At 38.3% G+C, this 20791-nt stretch overlaps 1 protein-coding gene across 2 annotated transcripts in view; it reads right to left on the bottom strand.

The window, feature by feature from the left end:
* The window catches only part of UTRN (utrophin), a 365977-nt gene that overhangs the window by 189386 nt on the left and 155800 nt on the right, over positions 1 to 20791 (bottom strand). The window contains exons 51-52 of one of the 2 annotated variants that reach the window (XM_039382610.1): positions 20192 to 20346; positions 14849 to 15038 (exon numbers count right to left, since the gene is read on the bottom strand). In XM_039382610.1, coding sequence (XP_039238544.1) covers positions 14849 to 15038; positions 20192 to 20346 — 345 coding nt within the window. Of the gene's footprint in view, positions 1 to 10207; positions 10757 to 14848; positions 15039 to 20191; positions 20347 to 20791 lie in introns of those variants that run through there. The other variant, XM_039382611.1, reaches the window with a different exon arrangement.

Genomic DNA, 20791 nt, shown 5'->3' with positions numbered 1-20791 from the left:
CTCTATTTGCTCACTAACAAAATCTTCATTTCCTACTCAAATTTTTATTAGGAACACTGAATACTAAGGATAAACATACTTAACCCAGTGTATCACACAGTCTTGGACCGAAGCATACTCTTAAGCTTATTCCTCAATTCAGTATCCAGCAGGACCTGGACAAACTTGAAATGTGGGACCATAAGAACCTTATGAAGATCAAAAGTCCAAGTGCAAGGTGCTGCACCTGGGTCAGCAATCCCAGACATGAGTACAGAGAGAAGAACTCATTGAGAACTCATGCCCATGGAGGAGACCTGGGGGAGACTTGGTGGATGAAGAGCTGGATATGAGCCAGTAACATGCACTTGCAGCTCAGAAGGCCAACAGCATCCTGGGCTGCATCAAAAGACACAGTCAGTGGGTCGAGGGGAAGTGATCTTCCCCTCTTCTCTGCCCTTAGGAGACCTCGCCTGGAGTTCTGAATCCAAGTCTGGAGTCCTTAACATGTGGACCTGCTGGAGCAGGTCCAGAGGAGGAACACAAAGACAATCGGAGGCTGGAGTATCTCTTCTATGAAGACAAGCTGAGAAATTGAGGTTGTTCAGCCTGGAGAAGTGAAGGCTCCAGGAAGACTTCATTGTGGCTTTCCAGCACTTAAAGGGGGCTTATAAAAAACGAGGGAGAGTGACTTTTTACAGGTGAAGATATTGACAAGGGGGAATGGTTTTAAATTAAAAGAGGAGACATTTTGATTTGATGTTAGAAAGAAATTCTTTACTATGAGGGTGGTGAGGCACTGCTACAGGTTGCCCAAAGAAGCTGTGGAAGCCCCATCCCTGAGTGTTCAAGGAAAGGTTGGATGGGGCTTTGAACAACCTGGTCTACTGGAAAGTGCCCCTGCCCAAGGCAGTAGGGGGTGGAACTGGATGATCTTAAAAGTCCCTTCCAAGCCAAGCCTTCTATGACTCTAGGATATTTACCACAGATTAACCAAAGCTACTTCTGCTTTGGTTTTCACGTTTTCTATTCTTTACTTGTTACTCCACACAACTGTTCTTTCACATTTCTTTTTGTATGAACAGATTACCTGTTAACCTAAAACCAAAGGTTCATTATAAATGCACGGAAAAATTAGTTGCTCTTCAGCCACACAAGTTCATTCCACTGAAACGCACTACTGCTCACTATTACCATCTACAGATCAGCAACTGTACCAACAACTACTTTTGTTCCCAAATGAATATTGTCTTAACAGACACAGGAAGAGGTTAATAGCCACAGACAAGCTCAACTGGTCATCATATTACACAAGCAGGTTACAGTTCTACCCTCCTATTGCACTCACTTACCAGCAATGCCAAAATAAAGCCATGCTCTAAGTTTTAGCAATGCTATTCCCTCTGACGCTTTTCCTTTACTGAATCAACCTAAATCCATAGCTGAAAATAACTTTCATCTGGTACCTTCAATTTATGAGGCTGCTTTAGACAAGGAAAAGCACTCCTGAAGTACAGAAAACTAGGCTATAATTTAAATTTTTCCACTCAAACATCTTATTGAGTGATAGTTTAAATAGGAGGTTTTTCCAACCAGGATAAGGCCTGCTATAGTCCTCAAAACCTGATCAAAATTTCCAAAGATTTCTCCACAATCACAAAATCCATGGGCTGGTTTGGGGGTTTTTAGCACTCTTTTCTAATTAAAACAATAGTTGACACCATAATTAAAAGGCAGTCCATATTTTCAATGCTGTTTGCTAAGAACATCCTTCCCCTTCAACTGCCATTGCAGTCACACAAACAAACACTTGCAAAATGTGTATTCAGGTTTTGCTGCCAGAGTGATAGTTTCTCCCCATGAAAGAGGTCATTACCACACCTCTGCAACTGAAAAAAAAAAAGGAGAGGAAATACACTTGCTTTCATCTAAAACAAAACTGCTATGCTCTCCTCTTCCCATAGACTCCTAGATGCAATAAGAAATGTCAAGATTTCAGGTAACAGTAAGACAGAACTCAGATATCTAGCAAAAAGGAAGCCTAGACAAAATGAACATGAAAAAGGACAAATCTAACCTAGTCCAAAAATGGTAGAATCCACTTGTTTTCTAATTCTAAGTGATTGTAACTGAGACTATGTAAGGACCCTATCACATCAGCTCAAATAGGGACAATGCTCATGGAAGGTCATGTTCAGATGCAAAGTCTTCAACAAAACCCTCCCAAATGCCTCCCTTATTTTTATTTATAAGTACCCTTAACATAGAGGAAACAATGCCCTAAGGGATGAAAGTCTTCCACAACTTGGCTATTTGGCTAACTTATCTGCTTACAGATAACAGGTGAATCTTTTAAAACTCTGTTCTTCTTACTGAGAAGTACAGAAAGAAATTCAGAGCTAATTTATCATTACACTGTTGGGCTATATGAAGTGAAAGGTAATGGTCTGCAAACAGATATATAGCTATTTCACTGAAACAGCTGAGCGACTGCTTTTAACTCCTGATGCAAATAATAGCAAAGAAGTAAAATGCCATTAATAAGCTTTTCTTTTTTCTTTCTGGTCCCATTTCTCCCTCTTCCAAAAGAAGAAATAGCTATGCTTGCTAATAAAGAAATATGAAATAGGGAGGAGGGGGATTCTGTGTAATCTGTAACTTTTATTATGCTTCCATTCTTCTCAGAGGAGCCCAAGGATTCCCAATATTAAGTAACTTTCACTTAAACTCTGAAATTTAAAATTTGCTTTCAGTAACAGAAAGAAAGAAGAGAAAGACATTTTTTCAACCAGCTTGCAGTGGTCAAACTTGCAGCAAATGAATACTTCTCTTTGTCGCAGAAAATAAGAAGATATTAGCCAAAAGAGCTACGGTATTTGATACGGAACATATGAAATTGAACATGAAGGGTGAGTGATTATTTCAGGGTTAATAACGCATTCCCCCTTAAAAGAAAAAAAAAAAAGGAAAGCAAAAAGCATAGTTCAAACTGAGTCCAAATACGGCAGGTGACAGAAAGCAGCGACCTCAGATGACTGTTCTAGGACCACATCCCAAAACCCAGCACAATTAGCACTAATTGATCAGCAGTCTCAGCTGAAATGCCAAGAATTGAGCAAGCATTGAAAACCAAAGTCTCCCCATCTCCCCAGAAAGGATGCTTTCTTCCGGTCAGAAATCTGGAACACCAGTGCAGAGAAGCCGGTACTTTCCCTACTAGCACAACTCTGTACCCATAGATACAAGGCTCATCAGCAACTGAGGAGCATCTACAGAATCATCAAGACTGGAAAAGACCTCTAAGATCTTCAAGGTCAACCAGCAAACCAGCACTACACGACCCATCTACACATTTTTTCAATATTTCCAGGGATTGTAAGTCCACCACTTCTCTAGGCAACTTGTTCCACTGCCTGACCACCCTTTCAGTGAAGAATTTTTTCCTAATACCTAATCTAAACCTCCCCTGGTACAACTTGAGTTGAGCAGCATTTCAGTTCATTATTTCACTTGCAGCACCTACCATGTTTACCATACACCATAAACCACCAGTAAATATAGTAACTCTATGACTATGAAGAATTCCTTTCTGTAGTGCAACACAGGACATCTGTTATCAGAAACAATACCGACATCCTCCACCCACATTCAATTATGCAGGACTGAGCAAGTTACTTCTGCTTTGAAATACAATCCTTTACACCAATGTATATCAAGAGTACCCAGTATGAAAACATCACAGGGCAGCCAGAGCGCCACACAGGTCTGCACACAGTGGATATGAAATAGGAAGCTTGCAGGGCAACTTTGTAACATGATGTCTCGTAGCAGTTTGTCTTGATTAAAAACAGAGGGGAAGGCAAAAAGGAGGACAGAACTCTTCCGGAGTCCCTGATGACTAACAGTGACAAGACATCTTCAAACAGCACTATTTTTCCATCTACATAGTGAGTGCAGGTTTCTTAAAAATAAGTTCAAATGATCTGTCTGAAGAAGACAAGAAAAACTGTCAGTTCTCTAGACACAAACTCGTGAAGCACTACGCTGTTCTAGACAACTGCTTCATGACTCCATGTATGTGGGCAGGGTAATAAAGCCCTAGGAGAAAGAAGGGAAAAAACTGCTCTCTGAAAAATGCCAGCAATCAAAAAGCACTGTGGTAAAATACTACGGTAAGAGGGTCTCATATCAAATATCGATCCAGCTCCCGTAAACATGTGAAGTTCATGGAAGTCAATTTTCCCATTAATCCCACATTTATGCTTTAATAGAACTACCCCATGTTTTAGATTCGTTTTCATTTTTGCTGCAATAGCAAAATACTTTCAGCTCAAAAACCAGACATGACTTTAAATAAATGTAAGAGGATTCTAAAAGTATGCCCTGAAATATTTCTCTCATCTCCTCTCTCCTTTCCTCCCTTCCACAATACTACTGAAATTCCGTTTAAAAAAAAGCTATATTCTAGAACCCATCTTATCTTCTGTTAAGCTGCATTTTGCTTGCAAATAGGAATGATTGGTGCAGCACTTAAGAACACTGAAATTATGAAGCTTTATGTTCTCTCCCATTTTGTTTTTCCTTTTCACCTTAAAGAAACAATTTTATTTCTAGAAAAACTTGATACATAGAGTACTGGAGAGCAGAGACTTCTTTAAGAAAGGGGTTACAATAACGCACCCATTTATTATGCAGTTTTATTGGCACTGATCCTAATTAGACAAATGAGAAAACAAAGCGGTTATATTTAGGTCAGCCTCCTCATTTAAGATGTGCACAACCTTTCTGTCTTCTGTTTGAGTTCTGAAAACATCATCTGAAAATGCAAGAGTGAGGGGAATGTTAGCTGACAAAGTTTTACACTATATTAAAATGCCTTCTTATCACAGGCACAAAATTCAGATATGCACCAAATGCCTGACTGTACTGCATTGTTACCATTGAAGTCAGACTACAGCAAAAGGATTTGCAAATGAATACATACTGTGGCTGTACAGCAGACTCATAGCAGGCCCAGATTTAAATCAAAATTCAGCAGAGTTGTAAGAATTTTTCACATGGGGTAAAAACGTGAAGTTCCTTTTGATAGGAAGTGGGCAACCCAGTCACAGCTGAAAACTGCTGCACTAGCGTTTTGACTATTTTATTCTTCACTCATAAGCTAATACGGCACTAGCACAGAGAATCATAGAAAATTGGAGTTGGAAAGATCTCTGGAGGTCAAACCTCCTGCCAACTCCAGGAACCAATTTCAAAGTTAGGTCTGGCTGCTAAGGGCCTTACCCACTACAACTGTTAATACCTCTGGAGATGGAAATAAAACAACCTCTTTGGGCAACCCACTCCAGTGCTCAGCTACACTTGCTGTAGCCCTTACACCCAACTCTCATGCTGCAGCTTGCTCCCACCACCTCTTTCCTTCCACAGGGAAGGAGACTGGCTCCATCTTCTATAATAACAATCCAGCAGGTAGGCAGTGACAGCAGCTGGAAATCCCTGGAGCCTTCTCTCCTGCAAACTAACTGAAGTCTGTTTCCCTGCACCATGACTCCTAAATCATGTGATCCAGCCCCCAAGCACTGCACTCTCCCCAGCCTCTAACTATTTCTCAAACTGTCGGCCTGAAATCAACCAATGGTATTCTGGACATGACCTCCTGATTGCTAAGTAGACAAAAATAAACACTGCTCCCTATCTGGCTATGAACCCTCTCACACAGCTTGTACTAATGCATTGGGTTACTCCTTCCCAGGTGCAAGAGTTTGCTTTGGGGTCTTTTTGCCCCCCCCTTTTTTTTCTTTTTTTTAAACTTTATGGGGTTCCTGTCAGCCCATTCCTCCCACTTGGGGCCCCAAGTAATTGGAACAGAACTGTTCCTTCATAGTCTAACATAATTCATAAACCTGGTGAAGGTGCACTCTGTCTCATTGTTTGGATTCATAACAGTGCTAAACAGTACCACTCTCAGTTCCAACCCTTGAGGAACACAAATGGTCCAGACAGTTCTCTTCCTACCTTTTGGCCCATCTATCTTGTCCGTATATCCCCAATTTGACTGTGAGAGACTGTGTCAAAAGCCCTTCTACAATCACAATCAGGGAACATTATTATCCAAGGCTCCCTTTAATTCTGGCCTCCTCTCTCCATAAGGCTTTTTTTTTGTAGATCAAAATCTAATTAGAATGTCCCTATACAACTAGAACCATATCAAGCAGTCTGGACTTAACTTTCTCATCTAAAAAAAGAAACTGTCTGCATAATTTAGCAACGCTTTTGACGACAGAGACACTGCTTCGTTTTCCAACCAACAACGTGCTTAATACAGTAGCTTACTTCAGGACATGTTTCCAAATTTAACTTTTGTTCTCACTTCTGTTGTCCAATGAATGTACTACGTCGCTGTTTCTCCTCATCCACACTTGATTATCTGTATTTTATACCTGAATGTGATCAAGTGCCAAGGATTTATTTTCTAAAACAATGTGAAGTCAAGCAAACATTAGAAAATTTAACTTTGTGGAATTCATTTGAACCAGGATTGACCTATCCATTTCTCAACCTAGCCTTTCATGCCTTTTTTTGCCCTACCACCATGACCTTCACATTTTTTCAAAATTTCATAGGAACAGAGCTGTTGTTGCTACTCTCAAAATTCAACATAATGTAAATGTCTTTTGGAATGCATCACCAGTATCACAGCAAAATAAGGATTCTGACCCCAGCATTCACTGTGCTTTTAACTTCCTGCAGTTTTATAAATGTAACACTAGCCATAAAGAAAAAAAAAAAACAAACCACAAACAAAACAAAACATCAGTATAAAATGAGAAAATTGTATTTTAAGTTATGTATTCTTAAAAAAGAACCACATGTATTTCTGATGAAGCATTTCTCATCACAGCTGAGGTAGTCAGGAACTCACCCAAGTTACCACGTATCACTTAAAGAGTGAAAACTCACGTTGGATCGGGTTTGAGACTTCAAGGATTTTTATATGAAGGGGTTTGAATATTTATTTATTTATTTATAAAGAGGGTTCTTCTCCAAGATTCATCAGAAAAGTGAGACAAAAATGAGAAAATACTATCTCAGCTACTAGCTATGTTCCTCAGCCTGTTTTCCAGTGGATGAATGGTTCAGTCCCTGAATGTGTTTCAGAAATATCACAGTCGAATTCCACAAGCAGGACACATATTTCAAAGTAAACATTTAGTTGTCTGACTATGCACTATTCTTTAACTTCTGTCAGGGAAGTTAGAGAAAGTTTCACAATTTTCTACTTCATTTTCATAAGTAATATTGTTGCTCTGGTCTCTCTGAAGAAATCTACCAATTTGTACCTTACCATGATCTTTTCTGTTATAAATTCATTCCAGTCTGAGCTAGTTGTATATAACTAATAAAAGACATTCTTTAGGGACAATCACAAGAACACATAGCACATGACAGCCTATACCAGTTTTCTAGTTGTTCATTGTCAGCATCAAAATCTTACAAAACAGTTATGAAACAAAGCTGCTAAAAACAATCCAGCAAAACTTATTACACACTGACAACACAGCACTAAGCACAGACATTTTGCCGTGGTATGCCACTAATTTCAGTAGAAAAGAATCAAATAGCAATACCAGTAAAAAGGTCTATCTGACAGAACTCACCTTGGTACAAAGAAATTAGTGAAAGAAAATGCAGCAACAGAAGAAATATCCTAAACTTTGGATTTCCTGTTTTTTAGCAATGCTGTAACACACAAAAGTGTTTATTTTTGTTTCTGCTTTAAAGAAATTTGCAAAATGAAGACTATGAATGCTGAGTGCTGTTCTATGTGAGGTTTCTAAGAGGAACCATTATGAGTTTCTCCAGTACAGTTCAATAATAAAGCCTTGCTTATTCTTTTATAAACAGTACAGTTTAAAACAAACACTAAACTTCAAGAATTTGTCTTAAATATTTCATTGGCACTTTTTAAATGTTTATTTCATTGGCCCTCTGTTATGCTTCAGAGAACACTTCATATGAAACATTTAGATGCTATTTCATGAAGCATCTACCCTGGACATAACACAATAATTCATATACTCTATAGTAAATAGTTACTCTTCAGCAGATCTGAACTATATTAGCGTATCCAGTGAGTTCACATGACATGTACAAACTTCTGACATTCTGAAGACAGGAGTATACAGAGCACTACAAGAAATCCTTCCTGACATGCTGTCATGGTCGCTTTTAGTAATTTCCATACATTTTCTCATCTAAGCATTAACGTTTCCATCACCAGACTTCCATATATCATTGCCTTACATTGACACCTGCTGGAAGTGACTGGGATTGTAAACCATTTCTTTTCTACCCCCCCCCCCCAGTCAGTGTCTGATTTAACTCTACAGGCAGACCAACAATTCTGCTTTCAGTAAACTAGGCACAGACATCTGAAAACACTAATCTACACGACTTTTTAACAAGCAGAAAGACTTACAATGTGTAATTTCAAGCAATGTGTCATTCCCAAGGCTATCACTGCATGGGTTCTCACTCAGAAAATGTATTTTAATAACAGCCTTTTAGAAAAATTTTTTACTACCCTTTGGGAGGATTTAAACTCAACATATTAAGTATGCAAGCATTTACTAGGCTCTTAGGCTAATTAGCAAATAATTATTACTGTAAGAGTCACTAAATAGTTGTTTGACAAACATTTTACAAACAAGTTTATACACAACAATGTGACTAAATAGGCAATTATAACCCATGTCTTTACACTAAATAAATAAACATTTGCTTTATTCACAAAAGCAAACAGGCTCTTTAATGGCAGAACTGACAGACAAGAACATCTGAGGAATGTTTGTTAAAATAGCTTGTATGTACACAAACTACTATCATTCTTCATAATGAAGATACAGCTCTTAGTACAGCTTTGTAAACAGAAGCACACTAAAACAGCCATTTGAAGACAATGTTTTCCCCATATGCCAGAACTTACTCTACAAGCTTCACTATTATGAACCAGATAACACATGATACTCATTCCTTACTTCCAAACCCTACCATAGAGATGGGATCTCTTTAACTTGATGAAATTTTTATATGAAAGTCCATTTCAGATTGAAGCAAGTATGATGAGTTACAGTGGCTTTGCTTTATCATCAGAACAACACATGATCATGCACTTTGGTTCTCACAAACCTTGGATGCAAAACAGACATTTTCATCAAGAAACACAAGCAGTTTTAAAATATCATAAGCAGTAAGAATAGAAAAACTAGTTAAAAGGAAGACAAACAGAATTTCTGTTAGGTTACATCAGTATATATACAGCTGAAGACCTCTCAAATTTTATAGTTTTGCAAAGTTTCAAGACAGGATCATTATATTAAAGTGTAATAATAATATCACAGTATGACCACAGAGGCATCAACACCGCAGCAGTATTAATTCATGGACTTTGCAGACCAGTTTGAAATTTATTAATTTTTTATTTTAATCTTGTGAGCAATCAAACTACTTTGAAAAGTGAATTTTACTAGGTATTCTAGATTATCACCACAGTACTAAGGTTCAGAACTACTGAACCTGTGAAAAAAACCAAAACATAAATACAGTCTTGCTGGAAATAGAAAACATCGGCCACCAAAATAGGTACCATCAAAAATACCAGTAAGTGGTAGCCTATGTCAACATGCTTTTCCTCCAACTTTTCCTGATTTTTTTATTCCAAAAGAACTCTATAGGTGAAGTCAGAATTTAATGGCTGCATATTAGTCTGCTGAACTCATTCCTAATTAAAAGTTTCATAAATCTCAAAAGGAAAAAAACACTGGGCATGGAAAAACACAGCTATTCTACATAATGGGTAAACAGGAGTTAAAGTATCACATTTACCAAGAATTAACTAAGTCCCATGGAAAAGGAGAATTGGTAGTAATTTAAAAAAAAAAAAAAAAAATCACTGAATATAACAATTTCCTTCCAGACACTTACATGGTGGGTGAGAGAATACTTTTATTTTAAAAAATATCACTCTGACAAACAGAAGGGTTTTGGTTGTTTTTTTTCTTTTATTGCATTCTTTAACAAAACACACACAGGAGCATGGCAGGCTTAAAAACACACTGGATAGCCTAGATACTTTTGACACTCATCCCATGCTTACTTTCTTTTTATCTCAGAAAGACAACACAGTTAGCATTACACACACTCGAGATTTAGGGCTTACATTTCTTACCTTACAAAGCTTCTGGTAGCGGGGAGAAGAAACTGCCATCCTCTGTAAACGATGCAACAACACCACAACTTTCTGCAGAGAGGTTCTCACCACAGCCATCATTTTAAGTTTGCCACACTTCTGAAGACACCTCAGAATTTGCATTATAAATGAAGAGCAACTATCATTTCCTCCCGGTCACTGGACAATGATTTGCCAGCTTTCTGAGCATGCTCTCTTCCAGGACTGCTTTTGCAAGCTACAGGCTTTATACGTTTCAAAGGCAAAGGAGATTGATATAGCATAAGTTGGTCTCCAAAAATAACCCCACAAAACAAATGCAAAAAAAAACAGCCTTCACAGGTTCTTCTAACCAGTACTGCTCAGCTCTGCTTTTACAGAGGGCAAATGAAGTTGAGCAGCCGAGCGTCTGCTACTGTTAAGGAGTGCACTAAATAGCCAGAAAAAGGTTATTAATTTAAGCCTGAAAGATGCAGGAACAAAAAAAGAATTCCCTCAGGAAGACGGTTCCAGTGTATCACAACAGTTGTTCTTCTGTAGTAGCTGCTTTCTGTCAGCAGACTGAGCATTTGCTCCCTCACTCTGGAAAAGGATGCTCTCGTTCTCAGACTGAATGCAGCTCTGGCAGAGCTGTAGAGTGAATAACAGATTGTGTTATAAATCTTGAGAGAGGAGCACAGGGATACCTGCCCTAATTATATCAGCCATACATTAAAGAATAATAAATCACATAGGTGTTTCTCAAAACTAGATTACCCAATGCAAAAGGAAAAACCCCAGGGGGTAAACCTCTTTGCTAGAGGTTTCTCTATGAAAACTCTCTTAAGGCTGATTTAGTAAAAGGGATCTCAAAGGATTATCACTTGCACCAGAAAGAAGGAATGTTTTTCAGGAGCCATTTCCAATTTCGTTTTCCTGAACGACTTCAGACAAGAAAGAACAGGGGTTTGACAAAGTAAAAGCATACAGCCACATTATCACCCCTTTCTCTAGTCGTCCTTGAATTTCAAAGAGCTAACATAATTTTGATGTTTTTCCCATGATAAAGCAGAATTATTTCTTATCAGAACCGCCAAGTATTCTGAGTTGGAAGGGACCCACAAGGATCTTTGAGTCCAACTCCTAAGTGAATAGTTTGTACCAGGGTCAAACCCATGACACTGCTGTTATTAGCAACATGCTCTAACCAACTGAGCTAATTTAAGCCATCTAAGGATGACATCAGGACACTCAGGAGCATGGAAGTGTTTTGCTACTGGTGAGGCACCCACAATGCAACACAGCCAACACAGAGTGCTGTGATATGTGGTGTGATGATATGGCAGTGTAACCAGAGCCATCTACTCCTTATTGCTTCCAAAGGTGCTAAGATGAATCTACTTTACAGCTGTATCAGAGGGGCTGCTGTAGCAAAGGTTCAGGGAGGCCATTATCAACACAGTAAGTGGTAAGACACCACAAGTCATATTATTTAATGTGCATATTGCCACATGAAGAGGTACGTATGCATTTCAAGCACACAGGGAGGCAACAGCTATCCTGACAAGTTCATATGACCCAAAATAATGCAGAGCTTAGTGCATAGCTTAGTGCATTATACACTGGTCTGCCTCTTCTAAGGCACTTTCCTACCAATGTGATTGATGCAAGATGCAGGTTCTGCATACAGGACATTTGAAAACTCTTCCCATCCAGTTCTGCTAAGACAACCTTTTCATCTTTAAGACTGAATCAATGTTTCTACCACTCTGTTTTGTTCTTGATCTGTCCAGCATCAATGACAACATCATTTTGAGGAAAGAGAGCCTTCATTCTCTTCTGCATATAAAAATCTTACCATCTGTACTCTCCACTTTGCCACACTCGTCTTCTTCCTCTCCACCACTCATTTGAACCATTCCCTTCTACATCATTGCTCCTGGCTTACATCTGCTCTTCCCTCCCACTACAAATCTGTTCCTTTAATCTAACAGCTCTAACCTACCATTATCATCTGATATTCTGTTACCAAACACCTTTTAAAGAAACCTATGAAGCAGCACAAGTCCAAAACCAACAAGGCATTCAGAAACGACTGTCCAAGAGCTCAAGGCTCTTCTGTATAAGATAGAACCCACAGTCCACATCTGCTTTTCTTCACTTCTGCTTTTGTCCTTCCCAGTTAATATACAAGTTTGAATCCAGCAGTGAGAAAAACTGCACACCACTAGTCACGTTGATTTTTATTTGCAATAAAACAAAACTTTCAAATTATTTCAAACACCTTCACATCTGTAGGCCCAAGATGTCCCACATTGACCCAGGACTACATCCAACTATTTCCTAGTTTAGTTTTGGCATCTTGCTTCAAATTAGGTTTTAACCTCTTTCATGCTAAACATTTTCCAATGCAGACTGGAATGTTTTGGCATTAACCTGAATGGAACCATTTAGATACCGAGATAATGAACGGACAAGACTTATGAGACAATTATGGATTTTCTCCTTTTCAAAAACAAACTACTACCAGACTGAAAGTTTGCATTATTTGCATAGTACTGTTGCTAGCCTTAGACACCACAATGGAAGGCAAAACAAGCCTTCAGTGCCCAGATGACTGATGTAGAGTGGCTTGAGCTGCCAGCAAACAAGTTAGCCTCAAAACGTAATGGAGGGTAGTCCTCCCACGCATTCACAGATGCTGGTTTAACAGACGATCCTATTTTGAAAACGCATGACATGTAACAACAGCAACAACAACAAATTCATTATATTTTGTCTAGGTTCAGCACTTTTTACCTATAATTTATCACACCTTAAACTCATAGTAAAATTTTACTTAATGCACAGGCCTTGGGGGCAGAGGCACCTTTACACAGAGCAGAGAAAGTCACAAGCCCTGCATTCTTCTTAAAACCATTTAAAAGAAACTTCTTTACATATTCAACAAAACACCAAGAGAACAACCATTGTTATTTTACACCACTCAACATGGAAAGAACTTGCAAGGGAGTGGGTTTGATTTTTTAAGGTGCAGCAAGACATTAGAGCTTTGTTTTGTTTTCAGAAGTTCAACAAATATTTAAAAACAGAAACATTGATTTTGGAGTGTTTGCCATTTTCATGATATGAATGTCTTCAGTGATATTTAAAGTAAGATTGTTAAGATGGTAGGAGTCAAAGTTCATTTTGGAAAACACTATGTTATGATAGTCTGATGCTTTCTCGGGTAGCTAGAAAAAGCTTACAATATAATGTAAGGTCACGGCTAAGTTAAATGATCATGCTTCATGTGCACAGTGTGTAGAAGCACAGAGTCACAGAAAAATATGGACAATACCAGGTAATGGGATGCTGAAAAGGAAGAGGCCATGTCCGAAGCATCTCTATATACCTTCTCAACAATTATAAACCAGGACAACATGCACAGTCCAAAGCTGGATATGGACCTTCTCCACACAGCCGGAAGTCTTGCCCAACCGTTCTCCCCCATCACACAACACAACTCTGGTAATTTTAACCAGATTGCAGGACAACAAAGGATAGCAAACAATCTTCCATATCCACAGCGTTTCACAGCTGCATAGAGCCAACAGAAAACCAACTAACCAACCAATAAAAAAAAAAAAAAAAATCAAGACATATCGGTTTTATCTTGGTGTGATTGACTACACAAAATGCATGGTAATGCAGAAATAAGTCTATTTACACACAACACTGCCTTCCGTTGCTAGCTTCCTGTGCCCCGTTTTAGGTCTTCCACCTCCACTACATTAGTAGTTGGGGGGAGGGGTGCCAGTAGAAAGTATAATATTAATTTCTAGGTGTTGCCACTAGAGACTAGTCTCAGCATTTCACCACATCTCTACAGATGCATTACCTGACTGACAAGAATCATATAAACATTGGTGAGTGACATGCCATCTTCAACAGATCCAAGCTTCCACAATACATTGTGCTCTTCACTATGATTAATGAGAACAGCTTGCTATCAGATACTTCAAACAGTCTCGTTTCATTTAAATTCAGCTCAGATATGTTCGGATTAACAGCACTACTAAAAGCAAATCCTTTTTTCATTATAAACTGTTCAAACCCACTTAGATCACAGATGACATTACTCCAAACCCAGAGCGCAAGATTTAATAAGTGGTGTCAGACTCCTCAGTCATTTTTCTCAGGTTTCCAGTCTGTGGCCTGTACAAGAAGGAAAGCCAGCTGTGGAGCTGCTGGGCAGTAGGAGAGGGAGAGGAGTCAATCCAAGTACAACAACTTCTTGGATTGCTAGAAGAGCAAGAGGAAAGCGGCAGGCAGAAATAGGAGACAATGCAGCCCAGGAGGGCTTTACTTGGAGGGAAGTAGATTAAACTGTTTGGTTGGACAATCCCACAACATGACTTGGTTTAATCAAGCATGCACTTTCTGAATACAGTCACCCTCCAAGGACGTTTAAGAGCCCTCAGTGTCACAGATGTACACAAAAATATGTGCTTCAAACCTTAGGAAGAAAAATCTGCTTCCTTCATACGTCTGACTTCTAAAATACTGTTTTTTAAACACCTTTCAACAGGCTGCTTTCCCTACCCTAGTACATAGCTTTCCTTTATAACACTTGCCATTGAGAAAAGGCATGAATAACAGCAGTATTATTTAGTTTCTTACCTGCATCTGCTTTCTGAGTTCCCTTATGCAGGCACTGTCCTGAGCAGTGTTCTCACGCTGGGATGCATCTGCCAGAACATTAACTGTCGTCTCTGCCTCTTGAAGCCACTTGAGGAAGCTCTCCAGGTCCTTGTGTGAGGCCTGTAATGTCTTCAGTTCTGTCTCCAAGAAATTCTGCCTATCAACAGCTCTGAAAACAAGACAAGTGTCAGAATATTGCCCCATAACATACAGCATTATATACATCATAACTAAACTACTGAAAGGAAATCTGAAAGATATCTCTAGTAATAAACTATATATCTGTACAGCTTGCTTTATTTATATCACCGTTTCTCTGGTTATTATATCTATAGCTACCCACAGATGTTCTGGACTGGTTATACAAGTTGCAGACCTTTTTAAAAAGACGCAGAGCAAACTAAGTTATTCATTAAAAACCTAGATTTTCCTTTTAGAGTATTAACATCATGGACTTATGCTACCCCAAATGGTAGAAGTGTTATTCCCATGTGTGAAAAGTGTGAATGTTTTTCCCAACTACAAAAATCACATGGAATAGAAGCACTGAGAGTTTGGGGGATTTTTGTTTCCTCTTTTACAATGAGCAGAAACAGTCACATAAATTCTTAGAAGTGCTAAGGGATGAAAAGTCAAATACCTGGTTCTCTCTGCTAGAAGACAAGACTTTTGACACTATCACTCAAACAGCATAATACACTGCCATCATAACAGTCAAGCCATGCTCAACATACTTGAATCTAAACAAAGACTGGTAGAATATAGTCCAAATTTTCGATCATCCAAAAGACTGAGTTGGTGCAAACACAAAAGTTTGTGTCTATAAGGGGATTTTTCTAATATGTAATGAGATAATTTAAAATGTTTTAATTATATTGTTGATCAGCAACTTCAAAACGAGTTCCTAGAAAAAAAAAAATCACATTACACTTCTGCATAACAGTTGTTTCCTTGTCGTTGACATGAAACCAAGGGAAAACTATTATAGTCAGCAATTTTAAAGGCTCTGATTAATTAAAGCATGACAAACTAAATTTCATCCATTTGAGGCTGTTATTCTGCAGCATTCTTTTTCCCAAAATTAAGACAAAAGAAACAAGCTTTCCCACACCAGCGCACTGTACAGAAACCCCTAACAGAGCTAATAGCTAGAATGTTGCTGCTAAATAAACAGAAAGTTCAATTTCATTTTCACATCAAGCACGAACATTCCAGGGCTAAACTGATCTTTAATTTCAAGTAAGACAAGGCCGAAACACTCAGTATTTGATATTTCCATGTTTCTCCAGACAGGCCCAAACTTGTGTCTTCTGCCTCCTTCCATCTACTTCAGCTTTCTTACCTCCTTGCCATGCTGTGGCAAAAGTATTGCTCAGCAGTATTAAGGAATCACTGTTCGGAACTGTGAATTTCAGAACTAGTTAAAATATTCCTTTTAGAAAAGAAGCTGTTGGTGTTTAGCACCATTCAGGATGACATATCAAAGAAGGTATCCTGGTTTACTAGCACATCAGAAAAGACAGATGCAAGGAAAAGCTGTTTTTCTTCAAGGACCGTGAGAAAATCTCATGCAACCCCAATTCTGCCAGGCTTACATTCCTAAGTATTAGCATAACCAACTGAATTTTCTTGCAAAAAGACAGTGTTTCAACCCTTACTTTAAGAGCTTAAGTCTTAAGTCACCAAAATAAGACACTAAGAATCATTCCTGACCTAATGCTTGCCTAAGTTTTGGCTACTAGCAAAAGACTAGGAAGCCTTCATTCTTGCTCATCACTTGGAGCTCTGGAATGCTTCAGGCACTCTCAAGAAAAATAATAAATAGCATGCTAGGGATTACAAATATTTTGACAGATATTGCCTAGAAAAGATAACAAGCACAAGCTAAAAAATTAGAGCACACCAAGGAACTGTGAGAAAAACAAAGTAAAAGCAGTTATGAGCTCTAACTTCAAAACCCTCTCCCTCTGCAGGGTTTTTCTTCTCTAGCAGGGGGTTAAGGCCAAAGGTGGAAGAACAGGATTGATAACAGAAAGAACAGACTGGTGATAAAAGTGACCTTCAAAGAAAAAGAAAAGCCCCAAAGGATGAAACACTAAGTGACCCAGATCTCTAAGTTTAAGTACTGATGTACTAGATGGGAATTGAGACAACTGGAACTTCACGGATAATAACATCCATTGAAGAATATTGTCTTCAGCCTAAAGTTTTAATTTCTCAAACTTTCCGCTTGGTTGAACTTCAAGGAAAGAATGAAATCCTATTACAGTCCCATTACATATACATTGTCATGTATCTGAATTAAAGCTAAAAAACTATTCTTTCACTAAATACATACAGATTTAAAACTAATGTTCCAAGATTACATGTATGTCTTTAAAGAGGAAATGTATAGCAGTAGCGAGCAACACTTTTACAGAGCAGATACAAATACTTTCACTGCCTTCCAGTAAAGGCCTCAAACATAAAATAAAAAACAGAATTCAGTGCTGCAGATTAATAACTACCCCATGCTATAAAAAGATGCCTCAGATTTTCAAATCATTCTAATTCAATTGGAGCAGCCTCAAAAGATGGAGGGTCCTTTTAGAATGCAAGAAATAAATGTGAGAAGAAGCTGAAGAATTATTTTCAAATGCAGATAACTTAACACAGGGGTAGCAGAGAAAACCCTAAACAGATTCTATTAGCAAAGACAGTCCAAGAAAAAGAAAGTTGTAACTATTATTTAAGTTTTCATGGCTCTGTTTCAGGTTTCTGTTCCACCCAATTACTTTTTTCAGATTTAAACTAAAAATCTGCAATGCATACAAGTGTGTGATCAAAACAAATTCAGAAACTAACATCTGAGACAGAACAGCAAGTATAATCCATTACTAAGGCAGCACAAACACATAGAATGACTATAGTTTCACCTTAAAGTATAAAAATAGAACATAAATAGCCACTGGGCAAAGTATCCAATTTACACAATGTCAAGTTGGGGAGCTTCAATCTCTTAATGCCAACAGTTTTAAAATAAGCTCCTTCAACTTTACATGCCATGGCTACAGTCTTCCTGGTAACGTTCTTGTGCTATTCAGGACTGCAATTTTCCCAAGTGATGTTACTAAGGACCTCTTCCACAACCTCCAACTATGAGAACAAACTGTTTTTTTAAAGCATTATGCTATAAATAGAGATATGTTCTTATAGAAGCCATGTGTGCTCCACATATAACTTCTGTATGACCCAACATCTGCCACAATAAGTAAGCCTTGTCACTATTATTTCTATTTTTTTGCATTTAAAGCAAGTATAAAAGCCTTCATCCTCTTGAAAATATGCTTCCACTGCACATTCCCCCCTTTTAATTCTACTCAGATCTACTCCACACTCTGGCTACCCACTGGCTCTCAGAGTTCTCCTTTACATTCTGGCACTAGTTAAAAAACAAAGGAGACATTTACCTTCCCCAGGCTGCAGACTGCAAAACAGTAGCCGTAGTGATAATTGAGGAGCTTCAGTTATACACAAAACACAATAGCTTATTATTCTAGACTTTAAGCAGATTCAAAAATAATTAGAGGCTTTCAGGCAGGAGCTCTTCTTTCTGGTCACCTTCTAGCCAAAACACTGCGAAGTCTGAATGTGAATGAAACTACTACAGAGTTGTAGTCTACTGTCAATACTAATCCAACAAGGAGCTGTTTTCCTTCACCTTCTAAATAACTAGGAAACAACTGGCCACATCCAAAACACAGCATAACAGAAACACCATTTTTCCGCAAAGAAGGGTGAAAAGACATTCTACTCTGCTTCCTTCATTACCTACTTACTCAGAATTGTCCTGAGGAGAACGACTTGGGAGTGTCTTGCTGGCAATGTGCACCTGCAGCCCAGAAAGCCAACCGTGTCCTAGGCTGCATCAAAAGGATCCAGTTCCTTCATAAGAAGGACATGGATCTGTTGAAACAGATCCAGAAGAGAGCCACAAAGATAATCTGAGGTCTTAAGCACCTCTCCTATGAAGACAAGTTGAGAGAGTTGGGGTTGTTCAGCCTGAAGAAGAGAAAGCTCTCAGAGGACCTTATAGCAGCCTTATGAACCTGAAAGGGGCCAACAGGAAAGAAGGAGCAGGACTTTTACAAGGGCATGTAGGGATATGACAAGAAATAATGGCTCTAAACTCAACGGGGCAAGTTTAGATTAGATATTAGGAAAAAATTCTTTACTGTGAGACTGCTGGAGCACTGGCATAGGAGAAGCGGTGGATGCTCCATCTCAGGAAGTGTTCAAGGCCAGGCTAGATGGGGCTATGAGCAACCTGGCCTAGTGGAAGGTGTGTCTGCACATGGCAGGGGGGTTGGAACTGGATAAACTTTAAGGTCCCTTCCAACCCAAACCATTCTATGATTCCACAATTCTATAAAGTTCTACTCCTCTCACTCCTCAAGAGGTAACATGAACTTCAGTAGCTTTACTACCTAGGATTTTCATTCCTTTAACTGACATCCCATCCTTTTACAAGCACACAGACGCATATACAGACTTTGGCTATCATCTTCCCCGTTCCCACATAAACAGGACCAGTTTTGTCCTCTGTCCCTCTAACCACAAAGCACATAGTCTTTTAAGCTGCAGAGTCAGACACTATTTTCAATGTCAATTGTCTATCAATATCAAATACTAAAAAGCATTTCTGCAGAGATTACATTACCTTGCATGAAAAATTTATGCATAGGAAAATACCTCATTTTCATTAAGACATATCTGCAGATGCATCTTAAATAGAGGATTAATAGAAAGAAGTTTCAACTAAGTTTTAGTTCCGACAGTTCAACTATTTTCTAGATGAGAGCGCTGGAAGCACCACGGTCAGGAACCCAAAGCACAGCCCCATTCAGGGAAAGTGTCTATTAGATGAAAAGCCATAATGAATTAATGCATTGGAAGATCAAGCTGAATACTTACAGCCTTATTAAAAGAAAGGACAGCAACAAACTACAAATACATAGAGTATACATAATGAACAAGAGAGGAACTCTTCAAAGACACTTAGAGAATAATAGCCACAGGCAAAGTTGAAACTAAACATGAGAAATACCTTTTTTTTTTTAAGAGGGAAAAGAAAAAAGTCACATAAATGGGAAGTCATACAGAAGTGTTCCATGGTGAACTGTGGGAATTTCAACCATCAAAAGACCTTGACTGTAATTGACTAATTATGCACAGTAGCACTAAATGCTTCAGCAGAGCAGAAAAGAAACTGCAATATACATGTATACACTGAATGAAAATTTAAGACACAAACTGCTACGCAGAGTGAATCACTGTAATTACCTTTGGTTCAGATTAACCCAACAAGCGTTCATTTGGTCAGTGGTTTCCTTCACTTTCCTTGAGTCATCATCACGATACTCTCGAAGTAATTTATTAGAAAGATCATTGAATGCTGCTACCGTGATGTCACCTCTATGCAAATCCTGTACTAAAAGCTAAAAAGATATTCCAGAATGAGACAGATAAAAATAAAAATCATAGTATTTTTCATATTATCCATTTTATCATATTGTAAGCCTCTTGGGTTTGCCTTTTTTTTTTTAAGCAAAATGGGCATATTTTTCATCTTTAAGAAAAATCTTAAAGAGAAAATCTACAGATATTAAGTGTCCTGACAATGAACTAATCAAAACACAAATAGGTGGGCAGAAGTTATATTTGCCAGAATTGCCAAAGGTTAGAAAAATCTTCTTCTATATTTTACTGGCAACAGAAATAAAAACATTTTCATATTTTGTGTAGCATGAATAAATTTATATTATGATAAGTGGCACCTAAAAGTGGCGTAAATGAAATGTGCAGCATTTGATTTCCTTCTTTTATGTTTTTTCTTTCTGTTTTAAGTTAAGAAAACCCATTAAATGTGTTTGGTTATTGTGG

The sequence above is a fragment of the Pipra filicauda genome, unplaced genomic scaffold (genome assembly GCF_003945595.2).
Source record: "Pipra filicauda isolate LSUMZ 115617 unplaced genomic scaffold, ASM394559v2 scaffold277_size1012519_pilon, whole genome shotgun sequence".
In the NCBI taxonomy this organism is placed as follows: Eukaryota; Metazoa; Chordata; class Aves; order Passeriformes; family Pipridae; genus Pipra; species Pipra filicauda.
This window is presented reverse-complemented; position numbering and strand designations above follow the sequence as displayed.